Raw genomic sequence first — 21970 nt, 5'->3', positions numbered from 1 at the left:
CTGATATGTGCATAAAGATTTTTTTATAGCCAGAATTATTTTAAGTCTTCTGCCATAATCCAAAAATGAGGACAAGAAAAGGTTTTGTCAGGAGACAAGGTTCCGTAGTATCTACATCTTATACATACCCCTCTCCTACACAGATGTACTCTCATTGTATATAATTCTCTTGCAGCTTATACTAAGATCCTGTTAATCAGAGTTTTTTGTTTTTTTTTTTTGAGGTGGAGTCTCACTCTGTTGCTCAGGCTGGAGTGCAGTGGCGTGATCTCACCTCACTGCAAGCTCTGCCTCCCGGGTTCACATCATTCTCCTGCCTCAGCCTCTCCGAGTAGCTGGGACTACAGGCGCCTGCCACCACTCCTGGCTAATTTTTTGTGTTTTTAGTAGAGACGGGGTTTCATCGTGTCAGCCAGGATGGTCTCGATCTCCTGACCTCACGATCTGCCCGCCTTGGCCTCCCAAAGTGCTGGGATTACAGGCGTGAGCCACTGCACCCGGCCTAATCAGAGATTTTGTAGATTTTTTTCTAGACATTAAATTTTTGTGCTGTGTACCTAACTTAAAGCTTGATCTTCTTGTTCAACTGTGAAAACCTTGGAATGCCCCAATTACCACTGTTTGAGAGGCTGTCATTACACTTTTCTTCTATAAAAGTGATATAACTAGTTTTTCAGCTACTGATGAGATAAAGAACAGCTGTACTTATCTGTTGCTTATAGGAATTGGCTTTTATATAGTTGTACTATAACATCCACATAAATGCTCCTCCATTTTGCTTAGAACGAGGAGGGAATGTATGTCTTCTATCTAGATATGTTATTTCAAAATGAACTGCAAAACCAATTTGAGTCACCATGTACTATTAAAGTCATCCTATCAATAATAAGAAATATAACTGCATATCAACTCCGTAACATTATCAAACATGTAATGGGAGAAAAGCATCTTAATTTAATCTTGAAATGCTAGCTTTTATAATAACCATTAAGGAAGGCACTGGAAAACCAAACACATTGGAGGGCATGCAGTTTTCTTTCATTGTTTGCGGTTTGACTGCTGAAAAGACCCATGCCATTACAGTCCTATTTTTCTAATTCAGGGTTCTCTGTTTCTGTACACAAAAGATATTCACCATTGTTGGCGAGGATAACTGAAAGGTATTCCTCATAGAAAGAGCTCACATACAGCAACAAGCTCGGAGTTCGTGTGGTTCGGAAGCTCAGTGTGATCACCTCTCTGGTCAGTGCTTCATCTCTGTGTAATGAAGAAACGAGGGAGCTGGAGTTTTCACTTAAAGTGTAATGTTCTTGAAAATGGTATGTCACTGAGGAGCCAGTTGCAAAATACGCGGAAATCTCTGAAATGATAAATACATTTTTGTTATGTTAACAAAATCTAAGTCCAACGGTCTTGTTTTAAGTACATTTAGAGAATGAGACCAAACCTTAAATATCCTGGGAGATAAAGTAATAGTGAAATCCTTTCCTGTTTTTTTATTTTTTGCTTTTTAAAGTTTTTTAAAAACTCCAACTTGAAGAAAAAGTAGCAAACTCCAATATAGTCATAATGCAAAATTGACTAACACTTAATAGAGATTTTATTTAATTCTCCAAATCATCCTCATCTTATATTTACATATAATTAATTCTTCAGTATAAATGTATAATTTATAGGTAACTTATCTTTGGTTTCCAAATTTTTCCCAAATCATTAATTTTTAAACATCTTTATTCAGATATAATCTATATGCCATGTAATAGACCCAATTACAGTGTAAAATTCCATGTATTTTAGTGTATTTGCAGGCACGTGCAAACATTGCCATGATCAATTTTAGAGTATTTTCACTCCCCTCCCCACTGCACCTTCTTATTCCCTCCTACAAAACCCTCCATATCCACTAGCAGTCATTCTCTGTTTCTCCCCAACACCCCAGCCTAGGCAACTACTAATTTACTTTCTGTCTCTGCAGAGGTTCCTATTCGGGAGATTTCATATCAGTGGAATCTTATAACGTGTGGCCTTTTCAATCTGGCCTCTTTCACTTAGCGTGATATTTTCAAGGTTCATCCAGCTTGTAGCATGTATCAGTATTTTATTCATTTTATTGAACAATATTTCATTGGATATAAATAGTAATGGATGTGCCATATTTTGTGGATCTATTTAAGAATTGATAGACATTTGGGTTGTTTCTACTTCTTGACTATTATAAATAATACTTCCATGAAAATTCACGTGTAAGTTTTTCTATGGACACGTTTTTATTTTTCTTAGAAATATATACCTAGGAGTAAAATTGTTCAATCGTATGATAACACCAACTTTAAAATTTTGAGGAGCTGCCATATTTTTTCCAAAATACCTATACCATTTTACATTCCAAACAGCAATTATGAGGGTTTTAATATCTCCACATCCTCACCAACATTTATTATCTTTCTTTTAAATTACAGCTATACTTGTCTGTGTGAAGAGGTATTTCATTGTGACTTTGATTGCATTTCTCTACTGGTTAATGTTGCCAACTATTTTTTCATGATTTTATTGGACATTCACACATATTTGCTGAAGAAATATCTATTTATAAGCTTTACCTATTATTTAATTGGGTTAAATTTCTTTTTCTTATTCAGTTGTTGGTTTTGTTTTTGCTTTTGTTTTTTTGAGACAGAGTCTCGCTCTGCTGCCCAAGCTGGAGTGCAGTGGCGCAATCTCGGCTCACTGCAAGCTCTGCCTCCCGGGTTCACGTCATTCTCCTGCCTTAGCCTCCTGAGTAGCTGGGACAACAGGCGCCCACCACCACGCCCGGCTAATTTTTTGTATTTTTAGTAGAGACAGGGTTTCACTGTGTTAGCCAGGATGGTCTCGAACTCCTGACCTCATGATCTGCCTGCCTTGGCCTCCCAAAGTGCTGGGATTACAGGTATGAGCCACCGGGCACGGCTTCTTATTCAGTTGTAAAAGCTCTTTAAATAATTTGAATACTAGACTCTTATAAGAGACATGATTTGCAATAATTTCTTCCATTCTGTGGGTTATCTACTCTTTCGTTCTCCCATGTTTTAAGAGTTTTATAGTTTTAGTTCTTACATCAAGGTCTATTTGGTACATTTTTATGTATGTGTGAGATAGAGGTCTAATTTCATTCATTTGCATGTGCGTGTATACTCAGTTGTCTCAGAGACTACTTCTTCCCATTGGGTTGTCCTGGCACTCTTGTAAAATCCATTGACCGTAAATGGTGAGGTATCTATCTGGACTTTCAATTTTATCCCAATGAGCTATCTGTTTAGTCTTAGGCCAGTTATATACTGCTTTGCAGTAAGTTTAGAAATTGGGAAGTGTGAATCTATCAAACTTCTTCTTCTTAAAGATTGTTTTGGCTATTCCACATCACTTAAATTTTCATATGAAATCAGCTTGTCAATTTCAGGAAAGAAGCCAGCTGGGATATTGATTGAAACTGTACTGAATCTGTATATTACTTTAGAGAACACTGGTATTTTATTTATATTAATTATCCAATCCATGACATGAAATATCTCTCCATTTATTTACCTTTAATTTCTTTCAATGCTTTACACTTTTCAGTGTTTTTTCCATTTCTTTTGTTAAATGTATTGCTATGTATGTTATTCTTTTTGATGCTACTGTAAATAAAATTGTTTTATTCATTTTATTTTCAGATGGTTCATAGCTAATGTGTAGAAATACAATTGATTTTGTATATTGTTTTTGTATTCTGCAATTTTGCTGAACTTGGTTTTAGTTTTAAGAGTTTTAAGTAGATTCTTTGGGTTTTTTTATATAAAAAATCATGTCATCCTCAAATAGAGATAGTTTTATTTCCTTTCTAATTTGGATGTTTTTCTTCTCCTTTTTTTTTTTTTTTTTTTCATTTTCTTGCCTAATCAGTCTGGCCTGAACCTCTAGTACAATGCTGAATAGAAGTAGTGACAGTATACATTCTTGTCTCGTTCTTGATCTTAGGAAAAAAACATTCAGTCTTTATAATTAAATATAATTTTAGCTATGAGTTTTTCAAAAATGCCATTTGTTAGATTGAGGAAGTTATCTTCTATAGTTAGTTTATTGAATTTAAACAAAAATTCATGAAAGGATGTTGGATTTTATCAAATGACTTTTCTGCGTCAGTACAGACTATCATGTGTTTCTGTCCTTTATTCTAAGATATAGTATATTATATTAATTGATTTTCAGCTGTTCAAACAACTTTCCATTTCTGGAATCATTTCCACTTTGTCTTGATGTACAGTCATTTTTATATGTGACTGGATTTGCTTTGGTAATATTCTGTTCAGGGTTTTCACATCTACTTAAATGATATTGGTCTGTAGATTTAAAATATATATACTGATACATCTATGTCTGGCTTTGGTATTAGGGAAATACTGACCTTACAGAATAAGTTGAAAAATGCTCCTTTCTCTTTTATTTTTTGGAAGAGTTTTGAAGAATACTTCTTATTTAAATAGTTGATAGATTTTTAAATAGTTGATATATTCTGATAGTTGATAGCATCAATTATTTGAAACCATCTGGACCTGGGCTTTACTTTGTGTGGTATTTTAATATTATTAAGACATTCCTTTTATTGTTATAGGTCTATTTATATTTTCTCCTCCTTCTTGAAAGAGAAGTAGTAGTTTGTGTTAATTTTGTAGTTAGTGTCAGCCTAGGAATTTGTCCATTTTAGCTAAGTTACATAATTTTTTTCAACATACAGTTGTTTATATTCCCTTGCAATCCATGTTATGTCTGTAAGGTTGGTAGTAATATCACTCTTTCATATGTCATTCTAGTAATTTGAATCATCTCTTTTATTCTTGGTCAGTTGTACTAAAGGTTTGCCAATTTTGTTAACAATTTTAAAGGGCTGACTTTTGGTTTGGTTAATTTTTTCTGTCACTTTTATATTATCCATTTGAGAAATTTCTCCTGTTTTATTTATTATTTCCTGCTTTCTCCTTACATTACATTTAGTTTGCTCTTCTTTTTTCAGTGTCTTAAGGTGGCAGGTCAGGTTTTTTATTTGGGAACCATTTTTCTTTTTAAATATTGATGTTTACAGCTTTAAAATTCCCTCTAAACCTTGCTTTAGCTGTGTTACTGTATGTTTTAGTAATGTTGTATTTTTACTTTCATTTATCTGAAAGCCTTTTCTAATTTCCCTTTTGATTTCAGAGTGTATAGTTTAATTTCCACATATTTGTGATATTCCACAATTTCTTTATATTATTAATTTCATTCCATTGTGTTTAAAAAAGACCCTTCATATGATTTCAATCCTTTTAAATGTGTTGAGGCTTGATTTACAGGTAGCATGTTGTCTAACCTAGAATATGTTCCATGAACACTTGAGAAGAATATACATTCTGCTATTGTTAAGAGGCGTGTTCTACAGATGTGTGTTAGAATGATTGCGTTTCTATTTTTTTCAACTCCATTTTCTTGGTAATCTTCTGAGTAATTATTCTATCCTTTATTGAAAGTGAAGTATTGAATCCTCCAGGTTTTATTCCTGGTTTTTCTATTTCTCTTTTCAGTTCTGTCAGGTATTCTTTATGTAATTTGGGGCTATATTATTAACTGCATATAAGTTTGCAATTGTTATATCTTTTTGAGGGAATTAACTTTTTATCATTATAAAAGTTTCTCTATTTCTAGTAGCACCTTTTGTTTTAGAGTTTATTTTTTCTGGTACTAGTATAGTCCCTTTGGCTCTCTAAGGTTACTCTTTGCATGGTATGTTTTCCCTTCTTTTATTTTCAACTAAATTACCCCTTTCAATCTAAATTGTATGTCCTTAGACAGCATATAGTTAAGATTTCTTTTGTTATCCATTCTGAGAATATGTCTTTTGATTGGATTGCTCAATCGATGAACATTTAATATTATTATTGATACAGTTAGATTTACATCTGCCATTTTCGTTTTCTTTTTCTATGTTTCATTTGTTTTCTTTTCACTTTCCTTCTGACTTATTATTTTGTATTGGTGGATATTTTGGAGTGTAACATTTTAATTTCTTTCTTGATTTTACTATACTTTGGGGTAAAATATATATAATATATAATTTGCCACTTAACCATTTAAAATGTGAAATTCAGTAGCATTAATTAAATTCACAATGTTGTGCAATTATCACCTCTTCTGATAACCAAAATTTTTCATCATCCCAAAGTTAAACTCTGTATTCATTAAGCAATAACTCTCCATTGCCCCCTCATCTCAGCTGCTGGTATCCTTGAATCTACTTTGTCTCTACAAATTTGTCTATTGATATCTAGTAAACATGGAGTTATATAATATCTACCCTCTTGGGTCTGGCTTATTTCACTTAGCATAATGTCTTCTATGTTAATCAATGTTGTATCATGTATCAGGACCTCATTCCTTTTAACGGCTGAACAATATACCATTACATGTATATGCTACATTTTTTAATCAATTCATGTGTTGATGGACACTTGTATTATTTCCACTATTGTGATTAGTGCTACTATGAACATTTGTATACAAGTATCAGCTTGAGTTCTTGTTTTCAATTGTTTTGGTTATATATATATAGAAGTGGAATTGCTGGGTTCAAAGGTAATTCTATGTTTAACTATTTTGAGTTAACTCTAAATCAATTTCTACAGTGGCTGTGGCATTTACTTTCCCACCAGTAACAAAAGACAGTTCCAATTTCTCTAGGTTCTTGCCAAAACTTATTTTCTGTTTGTATTTATTTATTTATTTATTTATTTATTTTTATAGTCAATCTAGTAGGTTTGAAGAGGCAGCTCGTTATACTTTTCATTTGCATTTCTTTAATAACCAGTGATGTTGAGTATCATCTTTCCATGTGATTATTGACTCTTTGCATATCTTTTTGGAGAAATGTCTCATCAAGTCCTTTGTCCAATCAGACTGTTTTTGTTAAGTTGTGGAAGTTATTAACATATTCTAGATAGTGAACCTCCATCAGAAATATAATTTGCAAATATTTTATCACATTCTGTGGATTGTCTTTTTACTCTCTTGATAGTGTTCTTTGATACACAGAAGTTGTTAATTTTGATAAAGTCCAAATAATCTATTTTTGTTGTTGTTGTTGCCTGTGCCTTTGGGGTGATCTTTAAAAAACCACTGCCAAATCCAAGATCATGAATATCTGCCTATATATCTTCTCCTAAAAATTTTATAGTTTTAGCTTTTAGATTTAAAACTTTGATTCATTTTGAGTTAATTTTGGTAAGGGTCTAACTTCAATCTTTGCATGTGAACATCCACTTTTCCTACCTTTATGTTGAATAGACTGTTACTTCCCTATTGAATAATCTTGACAAAGACTATGTTAAACATCAATTGACCGTATGTATGAAGGTTTATTTCTGGCCTCTCAGTTCCATTCCATTGATTTATAGGTGTATTCTCTTTCAGTGCCACATTTTTTTGAATAATGTAGTTTATAGTAAGTTTTGAAGTCAAGAAGGATGAATCCTCCAACTTTGTTCTTTTGTAAAATTGTTTTGCCCATTCTGGGCTTTTTCAAATTTTATTTAAATATTGATATGGGCTTTTCCATTTGTACAAAAAGTGCTTTGGGGATTCTGATAAGAATTAAATTGAATCTGCTGGGGTTGTATTGTCATTTTAATAACATTAAGTTTTCCAATTCACGAATATGGAATGTCTTTCCATCTATTTAGGTCTTTCTTTAATCTCTTTCAACAGCGTTTTATAGTTTTCAGTGTCTAAGTCTTTCCCTTTCTCAGTTAACTTTATTTCTAAGTTTTTTTATTCTTTTTGATGATATTGCAAATGGAATTGTTTCCTTAATCTCACTTTCAGATTTTTCATTGCTAGTGTAGAGAAATAACAACCAAATTTTTCGTGTTAATTTTGGATCCTGCAACTTTGCTGAATTTATTTATTTTCTCTTAACAGCTTTTATTTTCTGAAGAGTTTTCTACATAGAAGATAATGTAATCTGAGAGAGAGATAGCCCTTCTATTCAAATTTGGATGCCTTTTATTTCTTCTTCTTGCTTAATGACTTTAGCTGGAACTTCCAGTACTATGATAAATAGAGGTGGTAAAACTGGGCATACTTGTCGTGTTTCTTATTTTACAGAAGAAGCTTTCACCATTGTGTATGATGTTAGTTGTAGGTTTCTCATATATGGTCTTTATCATATTGAGAAACAGAAATTCTATTCCTAGTTTATTGAGTGTTTTTGTTTTTCAATCATGAAAGGTTACTGGAGTTTGTTAAATGTTTTTTTTTCAGTAACAATTAAGATAATCATGTTTTTCTCCCCCTCATTCTATTAATCTTGTGTAATATGTTGACTGATTTTCATTTGTGAAACCACTCCTGAAATCCTGGGACAAATCCTACTAGGTTTTGGTATATAGGCCTTTTAATATACTTCACAACAATGTTTTGTTTTATTTTCTTTAGTGATTGCTCTGAGCTTGCATTATATATATATTATCAATAATCTGCTTCAGGTTTACACTAACTTAATACAAGTGAGATTTAGAAAAGTTATTTCTACGTAGCTCTATTTCTTCTCTTTTGGAACTATTTTTATGCATACCAAACCCATTATTATTTTATATAATTTGTTCTCTTTTTAAAAAATCTGAGAAAAGAAAAAAAGAGCAAGTAAATATTTATAGACTTTGTCTATAAACTCTCTTATTTACCATTTCTAGTTCTCTTTCTTTGTTCCTCTGATTCATGTTACCATTTGGTGTCATTCCTTATTTCAGTACAGGCTTGCTCCCATCTGTCTCCTCTGTGCTGTTTTTTTGTAATATATTTCTATAGGCCCGACAATGAAAATATATACATTATATATTTATATATTCTCTATTATAGTCTTATACATTGCTTTTTAAAATAGTTAAGCACTGAAAAGGGTGAGAAATATGACATTATACCTTCTTTTATAATTACCTGTGCTGTTACCTTTATTGGTGCTATTTGTTTTTTGTGTGTACATTCAGATTATTGTCTGGGTTATATCCCTTCAGCCTGAAGGAACGTTCTTTGTTATTTCCTCTAATGCAGGCTAATAGCAGTGAATTCTCTGCTTTTTGTAAGTAGGAATATATTTTACTTTTTTAATTTTTAGTTTTTATGAATACCTAACAGTTGTACATATTTATGGGGTAGAGGTAATATTTTGATACAACCAAACAATGCGTAATGATCAAATCAGGGTAACTGAGATATCCATCACCTTAAACATTTATCATTTCTTTTTGTTAGGAACATTCTAGTTCCACTCTTCTAGTTACTTTGAAATATACAATAAATTATTGTTAACTATAGTCATCCTGTGCTACTGAACGTGAAAGATGGTTTTGCTGGGTGTAAGTTTCTTGATGACAATGGTTTTCTTTTATCTCTTTGAATATGTTATCTCACTGTCCTGTGGCCTCCATTCTTTCAGATTAGAAGTTAGCTGCTGATCCTGACGTTTCCTTGTATATATGATTTTTCTCTTACTGCTTTTAAAATTTCCTTCTTGACTTTGGCTTTCAAAGTTTTTAATAAGATGTGTCTGGATATAAACTTGTTTGTGTCATCTGTATTTCACTGAGCTTCAGTATCTTAGATTAATGATTTTTATTAATTTGGGGATGTTTTCAACCATTATTTTTCAAATATTTTTTTCTGATCCTTTCTCTCTCTCCTGGTATTTTCAATTACGTATATGTTGGTGTGCTTAGTTATGTCTGATATTACTCTGATACTCGTTTATTTTTTTCATTATTATTTCTCTGTATTCTTCAGGATACATAATCTCTATTGATCTTGCTTCAAGTTTGCTGATTCTTTTTTCTTTTCTCTGTTAAACTTCCCTGGCTTAACTCATTACTCTCTTGGAGTTATCAACACTCTCTTAATTGCTTACTGCCAATATCTTCATATCACTATGCTTAAACTTATCCATGCTCTGTTCCAAATAGAAATCAGTTCACTTGGGGAGGGCTACCAAGCTGTGTATTTTCATGGCCCCCCTCTACCTCTTGGTTAAATGTGCCTCACTGCTCTGAAGCTGTAGGGAATGAGAGTGGCCTGCTCCTTTGAAGTAAAACCTCTGCTTACAAGTAGGGCACAGGGTGGGAAAGGTAACTTCTTGCCTTGCCTCTCCTGGTGGAGAAACTGTTCCTTACAAGCAAGCTGGAGTGAGGGCAATTGGGACACAGGATTTTCCAGCTGCCACACCTGAAGACCTTATGTCCTGGAATGAGGAGTTGGTGTAGGAAGGAAACCCCAGACTTCTTAGCTGTTTGTGCGTGGACAGAGCTTCTGTCCCACAAAACTGGGGATAAGAAATGCTGGCACCCAATGTTGGGGTAGTGCAGTATCTCTGGAATAGGACCTGGGTAGAGAGGAAGCCTTTGGCTTCTTGGCTGTATCCATATAGAGTGGAGCTTCCGTCATACTGAGCTAGGGATGGGGAGGTGCAGGGAGAGGGTCTTGGCTTAAATGCCTCAAACTCTCACTGTTATTACTGATTAATAAATGTTTCTTCATTTGATGTATTTCCTTAAGACATTTTCTAAAGACTTTCAATAGTTGTTTTTTAAAATAATAATTTTTACTAGTTACGCCTGTTTCGTATGAGAGCGGGTTTAGAGAGCTCCTTATGTGGCCAGCCTGGAAATGCCAGAGTACCAGGTTTTTTTATTTCAATTTTACCTCCTGTTTAAAAATCGATTTGCTTTGTAGGAAGCATGAAACAGAGCTCCTGAAGTAACTAGAGAAAAGGTGATTGGAAGACCAACCCCCCTTCAAGGTCAGAATTTAGAAATGTTCTTTTATGCCAAAGATGTTTCTCAAATTTACTGTTTGGATATTAAGGCTAATCCAAAGTGGTGTCTACAGTATTCTGAGAGAGAAAAGTTGAAGGGCTTTCAGCTTCTCTTAAAACATTTCATGAAAGGTTGATATTTTAATTTTATATCAAGTTAATTCAAAAAAATGTGTTTAGTACACACACCCCAAATATACCTGTAAATAAAAATAAAATGTTCTTGATCATTGTCTTGGAATACTACTCCACTCTTTCCATTTCCATAAACTATAAAGAATTTACTGAAAATCCAGATCATTCTTATTAGATTAAGTAATCAAGTAATCTAACTATAACATATGCCCCAGCCACTGGAGGACCATTTTCCATTTACTTACTATATAATGTCTATCCTTAAGAAAATTTTGGGTTATAAAATAACATTCAAATTGCACTTAGCAAATGTGGATTGGGAATGCTTTAGAAATCAGCACTTGTGCTCCTGAAGGAGTGGTTACTCCTGATGTTGGCTTTCACATATAAAAAGGGCTCTGTATTTGCACCAGAGCTATGAGATTTGTTAGCACAGAGATCTTCAGGACTAACAAAAGACATATGCAAGACCTTCTGAAAATTTAAATGACTTCTAGATAATGAATCCTCAAAATTCTTTTGAAAGTCACACAATTTTATAGTGATTAAAGCCTGTTTTGCTGCTAAAAATATGTGTAACAGCCCAGAGACACTTAAAAACACAATTACATTTTAGCTCTGATGACTCAATATTGTAAGAGGTTTCATAAAAGTATTATAAATATATTGAATAAGTCAGTACAGAGTACTTAATACTAAAATCAGTCCCTTTTTCCTTTTCTTTCTTTTTTTTTTTTTTTCCCCAAGACGGAGTCTCACTCTGTCGCCCAGGAGGGAGTGCAGTGGTGCGATCTCGACTCACTGCAACCTCTGCCTCTCGGGTTCAAGCAATTCTCCTGCCTCAGCCTCCTGAGTAGCTGGGATGCCCGGCTAGTTTTTGTATTTTTAGTAAAGATGAGGTTTCACCATGTTGGCCAGGCTGGTCTTGAATTCCTGACCTCGTGATCCGCCTGCCTTGGCCTCCCAAAGTGCTGGGATTACAGGCATGAGCCACCATGCCCAGCCCTTTTCTTTTGAAGACATGATTGTACCTGAGCAGAAGCTCTGTGATACCCCACTACACTCCTCTAAAGAAGAGTCAAACATCATAGAGCAAAGTGTTTGAGTGATCCTGTTAATGACTGTCAATATTTAGTTAAATATTATTTTCCCCTTCTAGTTAGTATGCTTATTTTATAAGAAAAGACATTTCTATAAAGGCCTTTTGAATCATTTAAAGTCATTGTCACAAGGGACAATGGGTAAGAGGGTTGCTCAAGTCTAGGAGTTCAAGTCCAGCCTGGGCAACAGAGAGGCTTGAATAGCAATAAGTTGTCTCTAAAAATTAAAAAAAAAATAACAATGATGCTTTAACTGATGTTAAAATTAGAACAGCACAAGGACAGTTTTGAAAACCAAATTATTTCGAGAGGATTAGCACTGAACAGATGCTAGGGGTAACCCAGAGATCTTCTAAGTAAGAAACCCAGAGAGGACTGATAGCCTTAAGTTTTCAAAAACAGTCATATCCCTTCTAAATTCAATAGAGGAATTTGGTACAGAAATTATTCCATTTCAAATAATTCAATCTTATCCTTTCTTTATAATATCAAATGCCAGAAGCATTCTTCATATTATTTAAGTTTCATGTACTTTCCCTGTAACCTGCTCCTTGGTCACACTTACCATTGGAGCAGAACGGCCCATCATATGCTGAGAAGGCACAGTCACAGGTGACCCCTCTGCGTTTCTCTCTGCATCTCCCTCCATTGTGACACAAGTGTCCATAGGTGCTGCAGTGGCCTGCACACCCTGGCTCCACTCCTGGCGTCACTGTGGCTCTTTCTTCCAGATCCAGGGCCACCCCGTTTAACTGCAGAGACCGAATGCATCCTAGAAAGCCTCTCTGTCTGGTGGCCGTTCCACCTACAATGGAAACACTGCAAATAGAAATGTGTTCCTTGGTATTTTATTCAGGATTTTATGTCCATGTCAAACTCAGGCCTTATGGAAAGTGGCAATAATCACAATGTGTCAAAAAATTGTGTGAACATACACAATTTTGAAAATATAACTGTTATGAGATATGAAGCTTTAAATGACATTGAATAAAACATTTATTTACGTAACTTTCAAACATGGTGAGTCTGGCAAATAGTCCTTCTAAAAACATTTCCTTAACTTCAGGTAAGAAAGAATTTCACTTTAGTTCCTTTACAAAGAACAAAATACATAATATAAACCACATCAAACACTATTTTACTTTATGAATAAGAATGTGCATTCATCAAACATTATTTTAATTTGTTTATGATAAGAATGTGCATTATAATGGTTAGGTATGAAGTTTCAAATTTTTCACAATAAAAAAATATATATGGATAAATTTCTTACTTGGATGGACTCTAAAAATAAAGTGTGAAAGGAAATGGAGAAGCAAAGAGGGGAAGTTGGAAGGGGTGACACCATACCCCAGGATCATCTCCTCCTCTCAGAGGATACAGTGCTAAACAGTAATTGAATACTGCATGCATGTGTGTTTTTTTTTTTTTGAGACAGAGTCTCGCTCTGTCACCCAGGCTGGAGTGCAGTGGCACAATCTCGGCTCACCGCAAGCTCCGCCTCCCGGGTTCACGCCATTCTCCTGCCTCAGCCTCTCCGAGTAGCTGGGACTACAGGCGTCCGCCACCACGCCCAGCTAATTTTTTGTATTTTTAGTAGAGACGGGGTTTCACCGTGGTCTCGATCTCCTGACCTCGTGATCCGCCTGCCTCGGCCCCCCAAAGTGCTGGGATTACAAGCGTGGGCCTCCGCGCCCGGCCACATGCGTATTTTGTCATGTCAAACTTGAATGCTGAAGAAAGCATTTAGAGAGGTTTACGACACTTGTGTAGTGACAAACACTATTATGAAGGCAGCAATTCTCAATGTTAGGAGCATGGAAATTACCTAGAGTTTCTGGAAAATGCAGAGATTTTAGCCTCTTCCCAGAGATTCCAATTCGTAGGCCTAAGGTGGGGGCCTCAAATCTGAACTGTCAATCAGCTTTGTGCGTGATTCTGAAGCCAGTGATTCATCCACCACAATGAATGCTGATTCTAGGTGAATTTTATGCTAATTGTGTTTCTAGGGATTCCCTTAAATCATCTCCAAGATTACAAGTGAGAAAATCAAGTTCTTGGTCTGACCCCTCTGTGTATTCCTCCTTTCCAGTAGTTTGATGGTTTCATGTCCTTTGAAAAAGCCTCACTGCACCTTAATAGAAGAGCTAACCATGCTTGAAGCTAGGTTTTAGGAAGTCATGGTATAACACCCCATCCACATCCACATACGTACATGGGTTCACGTGTAGCCTTTAGTACCTGGAAGTTGTATCTACCCTCCCCTGTAAATTAGGTTGGATGATAATTTGTGATTTAGTCCAGTTCTAATTAGATTGCATCCTTATTCACTTTGAAACGCATAAGAAATGAACAAGTGAGAGCTTTAATCTGTGTAGCTCCTAAGTTAGAATAGTTTCAAAAGCAATATAGCAAAATATATTTTTCCCAAGGGGAAAAATAAGCAACAGTGATAAAACAGTAAGTAAGCAAACTAAAAGAAAGACTTCCAGAGCTATCACCTTTAAATAAATTGAGTGCAAGAACAGATGAGTCAGACCGGGTAATAAACAAGGAGCCTGTGATGAGAGAGCCCCAGAAGTGAGAACAGCAGCGAGGAAAACGGGGAGTGGGCTCCTGGAAGCCTGGCCCCGGGGAGGTGCGCAGAGCTGCTTCCACTCAGCGGGTATCCTGTGATCTGGTTTTGAATGGACCCTGGAGGACTTCTGTCCCAATTACAAGCTCTCTTAACTCCACTGAGAAGTGAAACTGAAGAAATGGATAAAAATGTCTAATGATCACACTAATAGTGTTGATAAAATAAAGCTGTCACATATGCCAATCCTCTGCAGTATGAATCGTTCAAGTTTGGGGGTCGGCTATCCTGGGATCCCTCTCATTAGCTGGTTACTCCACCTCTCTGAGGCTTGGCTATCTCATCTGTAAATAGATGACAATACCTAAACATTGATACCTAAACACTGAGATACTGCAGGGCCTGGTGGCTCGCGCCTGTAATCCCAGCACTTTGGGAGGCTGAGATGGGTGGATCACGAGGTCAAGAGATCGTGACCATCCCTGGCCAACATGGTGAAACCCCGTCTCTACTAAAAATACAAAAATTAGCCAGGCGTGGTGGCACCTGCGCCTGTAATCCCAGCTACTCAGCAGGCTGAGGCAGGAGAATCACTTGAACCCGGCAGGTGGAGGTTTCAGTGGGCTGAGATTGCGCCACTGCACTCTAGCCTGGGCAACACAGTGAGACTCTGTCTGAAAACAAAAACAGAAACAAACAAAAAAAGAAATGTCAAGTAAGAAGCACAAAGCAAGCTCCTGGAACCTACCAGGTTATCAGCAAACAGTACCAACAGCAGTAGTTGTTGTTAGCAACTGTTGCTCTCAGTACGTTACAGTTCTTATTTTATTTTGGTCCCTCTCTGGACTCACACTAAATTCAGTTATAAACCACCAGCACTCACCAATGAAGAGCTGGCTGTTGAGCTGTAAACGAACGTGCCCATCGGCAGGGGCAGGCTGCATCTTCCGAGGAAGCTGATCAACTTGAAGAGATGCTCCTTTAACATTTCTCTCTGCCCTCACGTGGTGCCACTGACTGTCATTAAAGGGAGTGGGTGACTGCACTGTGACCTCACGAGGTCCATTCCCCACATCAAAGGAAAAGGTCACTTCTGTGGGAGCTAGAAATATCAGATATGAATGTTGCTCAAGCAAATTCACAGAAAACTGAGTCTTGTGCAGACACAGGAAAACATGAAGGCATGCTCAGGATGGAAGGAGACAATGACGGTGATACAGAAAAACATGACTGTGAGTTGAGGAAGGGGCAGGGGGGCAGAACAAATCTGTATCCTGGAGGAAAACATAAAACAGAACGGATTTTAACATATTTATCTTCAGAGTTCACAATTCAACCTTGGTAAGTCCTAAATAGTAGAGATAGGTACCCATAGCTGGAATACCCATAGCTATGTACCCATAGCTAGAATACCAAATAGTATTTGTTTTTGAGGTTTCAGTAATTTTATTTACAAATGGCTCAAAGTCTCATCTAATTCTATAAACACTGAATGTAAATTTTGACAGTCATAAATTAAGCTTTGGGTACATGAAAAATAGTATGTCTGGTCAAATATTTTGGGAATTCAGTAAACAACGTGATGAGTCTGTGTTTGGTTTCAAGCTCTGGCTCTGCTGTCCTGTACTCTAGGGAAGGCATGACATTTTAATGGATTATTACATGCTTCATTGTTTTATTTTCTCTTAAAAATGATTACTGGCTGGGCGTGGCAGTTCACGCCTGTAATCCCAGCACTTTGGGAACCCAAGGCAGGTGGATCACGTGAGGCCAGGTGTTGAAGATCAGCCTGGTCAACATGGCAAAACCCCATCTCTACCAAAAATACAAAAATTAGCTGGGCATGGTGGTGCGCGCCTATAGTCCCAGCTACTCAGGAGACTGAGGCAGAATTGCTTGAACCCAGGAGGCTGACGTTGCAGTGAGCCAAGATAGTGCCACTGCACTCCAGCGTGGGTGACACAGCAAAATCCTGTCTCTCTCTCTCTCTCTCAAAAAAAAAAAAATTACCTAAAATCGTAGAAGTTTAGTGTTTTATAATGAAATAGAATCACAAAGTAAGAATGAAATACTAACATGTTGTTGAGTTAAAGCTTTTATTGCTAAGTAATGGGTACCCTGTGACTTATCCAGAGTGGCCAGCTTACCCCGCAGCTCAATCCTGATGAAGTCTGTGATCCCCAGGTTCTCCATAAACACCCCGGAGGAAACTGTGGTCTTAAAAAAGAAACACACGTCAGCAGTGAGTTCTCCGTGGAAAGCAGGGAAATGAAGGTATGAAGTCTCAGTGTTGAAGGAAGCTGAATTCCAAAATGACTCTGTTTACAATAGAGAAAACGACAAAAGGAAAAAAGTCATGAAACAAAAATAACAGTTACATTTGATACTTACAGGATTATGACTGCTAAATACATTAATAGAATCTATATGAGCCTTTGCTGGGGGTTCTGAGCATCCATGTCATATACTGATGACATCAAGAGCTAAGTGGTGATTATGTTGAGAATTAGAATTCTGTGTTCAGAGAAGGCCAAACAAAAGCAAAGCAAAAGCAATGAGACCAGTTAGGAGATCGCGCAGCAACACAATAGGGACAGGGTCAAGTTCAGAATCACCTCAAAGGTACGACCAACAGAACTTACTGAAGAACTCGGTAAGATGTGAGAAGAAGGGTGGAGTCTGAGGTGACTTTGGGGTTTTTGGTCCAACTGGGAGGGAAAATAATTCTGAAGAAGCAGGTTTGAGCAGCAGCTCAGTTTGGGACATGTTTCATTTGAGGTATCTATTAGGCATCCAAGTGGGGATTTGAAGGAGGTAGTTGGATAAATGACTCCAGAAGCCAGAACACAGACTCTTGCTTTCTTTCACACACACACACACACACACACACACACACACACACACACACTGTCTTAATTCCTTTCGTGGCAAGAACAACCAAGAAGAAGAAGAAGCTTATTTGGTCCCTTCTGTCCAAAACCCCTCCCAGAACTGCACATCACATGTATTCCTCAGGCCTCTTTAGTGTCCTTCATTCTGGTACAATGTGTCAGTCTTTTTTTGTGTTCTTTTGACTATCTGGTATTTTTCAGTTGACTTGCAGAATGTTCCTGAACTTGGATTTGTCTGACATACTCATAATTGGATTCATGTGGTGCATTTTTGTCAGAAATACTGCAGGAGGGCCGCTGTGTTCTCCTCAGTGTGTCGCAGCAGTAGGCAGCAATGCTGATCAGCCCATCACTGGTCCTGTTGGCTTCAACTGCCTTGTAAAGTGGCATTTGTCGAGTTTCTCCAACATGAAGTTATTATTTTTCTCTTTGTAATTCATGTATTTTTGACACTTTAAGGTTACAGAAACACAACTTTACCCAGTTTAAAATTTTTTCATCCAATGGTTTTACAATATATTGATGGCTCCTGCTTGAATTTTTATTCTGATGGCTGCCAATGGTGATTTTCTAAGCTCTGTCATTCCTTCCACATTAATTGGTTGACATGCCTCCATTAGAAATAGCTTTTCTCGGCTAGGCGCGGTGGCTCACGCAGGTAACCCCAGCACTTTGGGAGGCCAAGGCGGGTAGATCACGAGGCCAGGAGATCCAGACCATCCTGGCTAACACCGTGAAACCCCGTATCTACTAAAAATACAAAAAATTTGCGGTGGGTGTCTGTAGTCCCAGCTACTCGGGAGGCTGAGGCAGGAGAATGGCGTGAACCCGGAAGAGCTTGCAGTGAGCTGAGATCGCGCCACTGCACTCCAGCCTGCGCAACAGAGCAACACTCCATCTCAAAAACAAACAAACAAACAAAAAAAACAAAACAATAGCTTTTCTCTTGATCTTTTACTAATTTATTTGTGTATCCATTTGTTTATTCACATCACTCTTGTATTTGTATTCTATTCAATGGTTTATACTCTATAACTTATTTTGATGCTTAAGTTGTCTCAAATGTGGCAGCTCCTTTAAGCTGACACCCATGCCTTTTTCAGCTTTTTTTCCACCTTTTGTCATAACAAAATGATCCAGGCTCATCTTAAATTTTCTCTGCCACATTTCTGGAATTAGCTATTTCTTCAAGGAGTCGTGGTTTCTTTTTTAGCAGAGAATGATAGAAAATGGTGTTTAGAAGCCCAGATCTGCAGGCTATTTACTAGGCTGTCATTGCTTCTAGCCCTCTCAGTAGTCAGCTAGGAAATATGTGTATTTGTATCACACACACACACACACACACACACAGTCTCCCTCTTCTATGTGTATTCTATAGTTATTATGTATATTAAAATCCATGAGTTCATGTGGATACCTCCGTTTTTAACCCAGCACCACAGGGTTCATTAAGTCTTCCTCCTTCCCACATGTATAACTCTTTCCTCAGTGAGAAGGTCACTCCTACTCTCCTCACTGTATTTACGTATTTGCTCATTCCCCAGTGTGGAACCAAGCTTCTAACCCAGTGGTCATTCCTTGACCCTATCCCTGCAGATCCCCTACTCCCGGCTGCCCCAAAAGAAGGGAAAAGAATCAATACATGTTATGTTAAAGAAAATAGAGATGAAGATAAGGAAAGGAAAAGAGAAAGGAAGAGGAAGCTGCAAGTTTTACAGAAGGGAATATTTTATTTTTCTTTCTTCATTAATTAATTAATTTATTTATTTTAGAGATGAGGTCTCACTTTGTCACCCAGGTTGGAGTGCGGTGGCATGATCATAGTTCACTGCCACCTCACATTCCTGGGCTCAAGAGATCATCTCACCTAAGCCTTCCTAGTTGCTGGGACTACAGGCCACCATGGCCAGCTAATTTTTAGTTTTTTTGTAAGAGACGGGGTCTCACCATCTTGTCCGGGCTTGTCTTGAACTCCTAGGCTCAAGCAATCCTCCCATCTCAGTCTCCGAAAAAGAGAAGGGAATATTTCAAATATCACACTTGCTCTTTTCCATACTTTCAGAAGTCTTGCTGAAGGTAGGATATAAACTGAAGGTGAATGACATATCCTGAAGAGTCTCACAAATACAGCCGCATTTGGAGAGAAATGAAGGGCTGAGGTAAATTTTCAGAGAGCAAATAATCTAGAAAATGTTTTTTAGAAGTACAGAGTACCTACAAACCAGTGTTTGATGTCAGAGTATCAATAGGCAGGGGAAAAAGCTACAAATTTCCAGGGGTTATTACTGAACTGTGGGAGGCCATCTGAAGCCTGCAGATATGCCCTCCATGCTTCAGTGTGATGCCTGGCACAGGACATTTAATAATTCTTGAAGATAAAACAGCACAGAGAATGACCAGTAAATCAGATACAATTCAACAGATCCCTCCCTTGAGCTCTTAGATTATGGGAAAAAATATTGATAGGATGACCAACTCTAGTCCTGCTATTACAGTTCAGAAAGGACAAGAAGTATGTATCTGATTGTGAAGAGATGAATGTCGAGAAGAATTCAACTCCATTCCATATAAATGAATTAAATGTCTGGACAGACCTGCCAGACAGACCTGTAGTGTAGACTTACACTACAAGTATAGACAATGTTGTAAAAAGCACAGAAACAGTGCAAATATACTAACAAAGAAAGAAGACAGGAAAGAAAGAAAAAAAGAAAGAAAGAAGAGAGGGAGGGAGTGGGGAAGGAAGGAAGGAAGGAAGGAAGGAAAGAAGGAAGGAAGGAAGGAAAGAAGGAAGGAAGGAAGGAAAGAAGGAAGGAAGGAAGGAAGGAAAGGAAGGAAGGAGTATAAAAGCCAGACTGAATGGGAGGAAGGGAGGGAGGGAAAGAGGAAGGGAGGGAGGGAGGAAGGAAGGAGCCATCTGAATGGGAGGGAGGAAGGAAATTAAGAGAGAACACAAGGAAAGAAAAATTTCATAAGAGTTTCACACTATGGGAATAATATAAAAACCAATTCAGTAAAATAAGAGCTAAAATATGAGATAATTTAAACAAAAAAGATGATTTTTAAGGAAAAAAATCAAAGACCCAAACAAAATCACAGAGGTAACAGATAAATCGGAAATATCTAGAAATGGAGAACACAGCTGATAACAAATTACTGACATTGGGAAAAGCTTAGAATAATCATATTGAATGCATAGGAGAAGGACAAAGAGATTAAAGCCATTGGAAGAAACAGAAAAAATGTATGGGGGTCAAAGGAAACAACTCAACAGTCCCAGATGCAGAGAATCCAACAAATGAAACAAAGTATTCAAAGCATAATAAAAACCATTTTTTCTTAAAAGAGAGCAGAATATTTCAGTCAAAATAAGCATATTTCATTTTAGAAAAAATTAACAGAATAATTAACGCTGAGGCATATTCTGGATAAGTTTTTGAAATTGAAGGATAACATATGTGTCAAGAGCTGTGAAGAGTCTGAGATTTCACCCTACTTGCAAGCTAACAATTTAGCTTGCCACAGATTAATGGATGCTGACAGAAAACACAAAATTTCCGGGTCAGAGTTAAAGAACTTTATTGCTCACTGCACAGCATGCAGCATGAGTATCAGGATATTTGCATTGGTTCCCCTTATCTCCAAATTTCACAGGGCGACACGATCCATAGGCCCAGGTGGATGCTACACATACAGTGGGTAGGTCTGCATGTCAGATGAGGAGCCCCCAGACAAGGTCCGGAACTCCTTCATCGAGCAGGAGACAAGCCAGTCTCCCTCCCCTCTGGGGAGTGACTATGCATTGATAGTGATGTTGTGTTCTCTTTGAACTACTTAGCTGCCTACACGACTGGGTACAGAAACTGCTTGGTATTAGGGGATGGAGACACCACGCCATCTGGCACACTCAGCAGGAATGTACAGAGATGCTCAGGTTCCCTGTTGAACCACCTCTCTCAGAAGTAGCCTCCACACATTGAGGTAGAACAGGAAATAAAAATACATTTAGTCTCAGACTTCTCCACGGCAATGTATGATGCTAGTGGATAAGAAACACTATTACAATTTTTCTCAGGGAAAGAAGATTTTTACTAGCTTAGTTGTGGTTCCTGTGCTAGGCAGTAGGTAGATCCTCACAGGCGTGAAAGAACCCTGGGCTTATAGCGCCACTGAGGTGGGGGAGGGAGGACTTGACCATGGGAGCCACCCACGAATGAAAATGCTGCAGGAAAGAGATTAATACACACTCAGTGCCATGTAACGTAAAACAGTATGTACAGAGGTCAGAAAATAGAGAGTGTGATCCAATAATTTCCTACCACTATAGTTGTCTGAAGAGTATAAGGGCAATGAATAAACATCCCTTAGCATTCAGAAAATACTTCATCTCATGATTGTTCTGGAAGAAATACAATAAATTGAT

General features: G+C 37.2%; 1 protein-coding gene across 1 annotated transcript in view; it reads right to left on the bottom strand.

The window, feature by feature from the left end:
- LOC116475130 (contactin-associated protein-like 3) overlaps window positions 1–21970 on the bottom strand; it is a 261759-nt gene that overhangs the window by 16594 nt on the left and 223195 nt on the right. The window contains exons 16-19 of the mRNA XM_058445223.1: window positions 16804–16974; window positions 15540–15758; window positions 12647–12886; window positions 1136–1360 (exon numbers count right to left, since the gene is read on the bottom strand). Of these exons, the coding sequence (XP_058301206.1) occupies window positions 1136–1360; window positions 12647–12886; window positions 15540–15758; window positions 16804–16974 (855 nt within the window). The remainder of the gene's footprint in view (window positions 1–1135; window positions 1361–12646; window positions 12887–15539; window positions 15759–16803; window positions 16975–21970) is intronic.

This window comes from Hylobates moloch, unplaced genomic scaffold (genome assembly GCF_009828535.3).
Source record: "Hylobates moloch isolate HMO894 unplaced genomic scaffold, HMol_V3 SCAFFOLD_10, whole genome shotgun sequence".
In the NCBI taxonomy this organism is placed as follows: Eukaryota; Metazoa; Chordata; class Mammalia; order Primates; family Hylobatidae; genus Hylobates; species Hylobates moloch.
This window is presented reverse-complemented; position numbering and strand designations above follow the sequence as displayed.